The following is a 4,399-nucleotide window of genomic DNA, read 5'->3' on the forward strand; positions in this document are numbered from 1 at the left end:
GCAGGGGATGGCAGCACGGCGGCGCAGCAGGGGACGGGCCGCACGCAGGGGCGTGCTCGTTCTATTGCATTGGTCCCGTGGGAGCATCCGGATGCGTGCTCACTCCGGATGTCCGGGCGCTTTGAGAAAAAAAAAACATCCACCGAACAACTTGACGTACTATGAAAACTATTAGATGTCTACACTAGTTTCAGATTTAGGACTTGGAGTGCCCTAATGATTTATGCGTGTGCTTGCAAATAGTTCCAAGTTAAAAAACACATCCTCACTGTTAAAAAAGCCTTATTACTGATTACCTCCTATACATGACACACGTCCAGTAAGGGGGTGAAATCGTGTCTTTCCATAGTGTCCAGATTAGCACGGTACTATAACTCGGCCTGGAATGATAAGCTTCCAACGTTCCTTATGTTCTGCAACGCCTCCCAATTGTGCGTGGAGTTTTCAGATATCACAGGTAAAGTCCAGTTGGAGTAGAGAAATACAATAACACAAGTAGCTTCCACTTCAGACATAGAATACAATGTTGCCATGTCCTGTAAGATTCAGAGAACTAACAGCCATTACATGATCAGTGTTTCCAAGGGGCGGTCATGCACTTATGTGAACAACCCACTACCAATACAGCGATACTTGATTGCACACTAAAAAATGCCATTTGCGGCTGGAACTTCACAAATACACAAGATGACAGTTAATGGCTAAACTGGTAACATCACCAGCAAAAGAATAATTATAAGTTACTCCCTCACTTCCAAATCATAAGTTGTTTTGGATTTTCTAGGTACATCAGCAGCACACAACACTAGTGTACAAACACATACTCTCCTTTCCTACTCCCTCCGTTCCTAATTATTAGACATTTTGGCTTTTAGATAAGAGCCGCCTATTATGAAGCTCCTCCTGGTGATTCATTTTTAGCTGCTGCCCTTCTCCTGGTTAGTGGCCCCGGGCTACAAACTATGTCTGGATCTCTTGCTGGCGTCGACTTTGCCTTGCTTCTCGTCACTGATCCTGGAGTGCCTCGGGCAGTAGATGAACTCCCTGATGCCTTCTTCCTGCCAAGGAAAAAAGTTCTCATTCAAGGTTCTTCTGTGGGAGTGCAACATGTAAGGGGCAATGAAAAGGTAAAATAAGGATTTGGGAGCCAGCATTGGTCAAACCTCTTTGGTTCAACAGAGGCTTGGGATGCAACATTATTGGAGCCTGAAAGATTAGTTACTCTTTTCCTATTCCTGCATATTAGTGAGCAATGTAACAAATAAAAAACATGTGAGCAGTATAACCAATTGTTGCAGTAAGGAGTGAAATTCTTTGCAAAGTTTTAGATTACCTGCTGTCAGTGAGAATGGGAGGAAGAAGGTCATGACCCATTTTATGTTTCTTGATACTATTTTTTACCATTTTAGCTTTTTGGCGCCCATTCTGTTCATCCAAGTTACCTACATAAAGAACAAGACGAATTTATTTAATAATAGAAAAAGAAGTAGCAGTAACTATCACAACAAAAGTACTCCCTCCTTTCCAAATTGTAAGTAATTCTAGCTTTTTCAGGTAAATTGTTTTTGCTATGCATCTAGGTATAGGCTGTCTAGACTCTAGATGCATAATAAAAACTAAGTATCTAGAAAAGCCAGAACGACTTATAATCTGGCATGGAGGGAGCAGTGGTGAATATTGAGCAAAAATAAGGCCTACGTTCACGACGAACGTGCTGCCACCATGTAGTTTCTTTGTATGAATTTTCCAATCACATTCCCTGTCCACAGATCACATACCCATTATCTCTATGCAATATTTTGGATGGAAACTCTGCTTTGATGGCACTTTGCTTGATACATAGCATCAAATATCAGCAAATGTGGAGCCCTTGTCAATTTCTGAGATGTCTCATCATATATGGTGTGAGGAGCTTATACAGCATAAGCACAAGGCATCAGCAACCACTTCAGATCAAAATCTACAGCATCATCATCCTGCTTTTCCCTTCGGTGATGCTGCTCTTCCTCATTATAATTCACATCTCCTCTAGAGAGACCAAATGTTGTATCTACAAACTGTGGCACGTCTGGCAAAACAAGGCCATCATCTGCTGCAGCCTCTAGTGGTTCTCACCTACCAATTCAAGTAGGGGCTCGTTCCCTTCACCATAACTCGGAACTTGCAGCTCATTTCCTCAGAGTCACTTCTCAGTTGGTCTCAATTTTATTCACATGCTCACATGTACCAGCTGAGCTCACAAACTTCAGATGCTTTGAAGCCCTTAGTAAAGCTAAAAGATTTTGATGAGTGGCAAGTCTAACTGTGATTGTTGTTGTCAACATACCAGAAATATAGCTCGTGGTAGCTTGCCCAGGAATAGTATTAGTATGTATATTTCCTGACATTTCACCATTGGCTCCGATTGCAAAACGGGGGGAAATAAAGACTAACAGAGGTTTAATAAAAATGATAAATCCTCATAGACCTTTGGGTGGCATTTAAATGAATAAGCACTTTCAGTGGTAAATCTCAGCTGGGTGATTTTTCAGAGGTAAAACCAAACTTTCCTATTTCTAAACTACATCAGTTCTCAAAGTCACAGGTTGTTACTCCAGGCCTTCAGGGAATTTTCAGTTCCTCCCCTTACAACCAAGGAGCAGCTGAGCAGGTAAGAATACAGATCATGGACATAACAGAGATGGCGAAACCTCAATGCCCAATGGAAGCGGTACCAGGAAAAAAAAACTGTGTATATGGAAAAGCTAAAACTTTCCCGATCTAACAATTCAGTTGTAATACCACCAGTGAACCTTTTCAAGAGCATGTACCTACTAGACAGTCACTAGTCGTTTTCTAAAAGTGCAAATTTAAATTAGGTAAGTGCCTAATTTTTAGTACCAGAGGCAGTATTTTCTTCTGGACTGCACAACCCCGCCATCAGCTCCGCTGGGTTGCCGCCCCACAACGGCGGAACAATCGAATCAAAGATGGCCGCCTCACGAGCGTCGCACAGCGCGTTGGCCTCGTCGCACCATTGCCGAGCCTTCTTCAGGAACTCTGTCTGCGTCTCAACCTGCACAGCCACCCGTAGCCAGGGAAAGTTACTAATCTTAATCTGAAGTAGGAAACGTGGAAGAAGGGGCTGAGCAAGCCAGGCGACCTACCTGTGCGAGGAGGTCGTCGAGGATGGAGGACGAGGAGGAGGCGGCGGCGGCAGCGACGGGGCGGGACGAGAAGGAGGCGGCAGCGGCAGCTTCGGGATGGGACGAGGCGGGAGGGGAAGCCGGTGGCTGGGGAGCGGGGAGCGGGCCGAGGAGTTCGGAGGCGAGGGCCTCCCAGCGGGAGAGGTCGCGGAGGCGCTTGTCGCGGAGGCGGAGGAGCGCGCGGCGGCGGCGGCGCAGGCCGGCAGCCTCGGGGTCGGGGCCCGCCGCCGGCTGGGAGGAGGAGGGCGCGGCGTCCGGGTAGAGCCCTCTGGCGACCTTGTAGACGAAGCCCTCGTCGTTGCGGATCTCGTACTCCTGCTCGACGTCTTCGCCGACGCCGACGCCGGGCGCGCCCACGGCCTCTGACGCCGCGGGCATGGGAGGGGCCGAGGGGGAGTGCAAGGAGGAGGTGCCTTGGCGGCCGTGGGGATCTGGTGGTACGCGGGCGCACGGGGAGCGGAAGGAGTTGGGGATTTGGGATTTCAAAAATTTGGGTCTGGGGTTTGGGAAGGCAGGAGCGCGGCTGGACGAAGATGTCCCCGCTCCGGTCGGCTGATGAGGGGCCGTTTGGATCACGGGAAAATCAAAGGAAAAGCCTAGGAATTCACATTCCTATGGAACGGCACCAAATTTGCTGTTTGGAACTGGGAATCACTCAACTCTTTCCTTTGGAATCCTGTAGCCAGATGCTTATTTCATAGAAAAATAAAAATCCACGGCTACCTCTAGTTTTGTCTCTGCCGCGGAAGTCCGAGGCAGCAGCCAGCAACGTTGGATGTTGATTGGCTCTGCTTGGCACTTTGGCAAGACTGATTGAAGAGGGCCCACATACAACTACCAAATTAATTCTAATTTATCCTCGTTACTGTGTTTTTTATTCCTACTGCCGCGTTTAGTTCCGGCCAAAGTTGGCGTCGCCGGAAAGCAAGCTGCACTGTAGCGCGCTGTAGCATTTCGTTTGTATTTGGTAATAATTGTCCAAACATTGACTAATTGGGCTCAAAACGTTCGTCTCGCAAAGTACAATCAAACTGTGCAATTAGTTTTTGATTTCATCTACATTTAGTACTTCATGCATGTACCGCAAGTTTGATGTGACGGAAAATCTTCTTTTTGCATAGTGCCAAATTCAGAAAATTAGGGGAACTAAACATGGCCTACGTTCCAAACACATCTTCTTATATTTTCCTATGTTTTTCCGTTCCTTTGTTTTG

The 4,399-nt window shown here is 46.8% G+C and overlaps 1 protein-coding gene across 3 annotated transcripts; it reads right to left on the reverse strand.

Moving 5' to 3' along the window:
• Positions 1 to 575: 575 nt before the first annotated feature.
• Positions 576 to 3,834, reverse strand: LOC136463726 (uncharacterized). 3 transcript variants are annotated; one of them, XM_066462707.1, is made up of 5 exons: positions 3,147 to 3,834; positions 2,881 to 3,055; positions 1,334 to 1,442; positions 1,164 to 1,235; positions 576 to 1,058 (listed from the first exon to the last, which is right to left on the reverse strand). In XM_066462707.1, exons 1-5 carry the CDS (start codon positions 3,561 to 3,563, stop codon positions 890 to 892), a joined length of 942 nt encoding a protein of 313 aa, XP_066318804.1. In that variant the 5' UTR covers positions 3,564 to 3,834; the 3' UTR covers positions 576 to 889. The 3 variants fall into 3 exon arrangements, 2 of the variants coding, with proteins under 2 accessions (XP_066318804.1, XP_066318805.1); XR_010761067.1 differs by lacking the exon at positions 576 to 1,058 and adding an exon at positions 1,699 to 2,380 and having other exon boundaries at positions 1,204 to 1,235; XM_066462708.1 differs by lacking the exons at positions 576 to 1,058; positions 1,164 to 1,235; positions 1,334 to 1,442 and adding an exon at positions 1,450 to 2,380.
• Positions 3,835 to 4,399: the final 565 nt, after the last annotated feature.

The sequence above is a fragment of the Miscanthus floridulus genome, chromosome 7 (assembly GCF_019320115.1).
Source record: "Miscanthus floridulus cultivar M001 chromosome 7, ASM1932011v1, whole genome shotgun sequence".
NCBI lineage: Eukaryota > Viridiplantae > Streptophyta > Magnoliopsida > Poales > Poaceae > Miscanthus > Miscanthus floridulus.

Coding starts and splice junctions, on each gene's coding strand:
- LOC136463726 (XM_066462707.1), bottom strand. CDS start 3,563: ATGCCCGCGGCGTCAGAGGCCGTGGGCGCGCCCGGCGTCGGCGTCGGC. Junction 3,056..3,146: donor TCGACGACCTCCTCGCACAG/GTAGGTCGCCTG, acceptor GTGGCTGTGCAG/GTTGAGACGCAGACAGAGTT. Junction 1,236..1,333: donor CCCATTCTCACTGACAGCAG/GTAATCTAAAAC, acceptor ACTAATATGCAG/GAATAGGAAAAGAGTAACTA.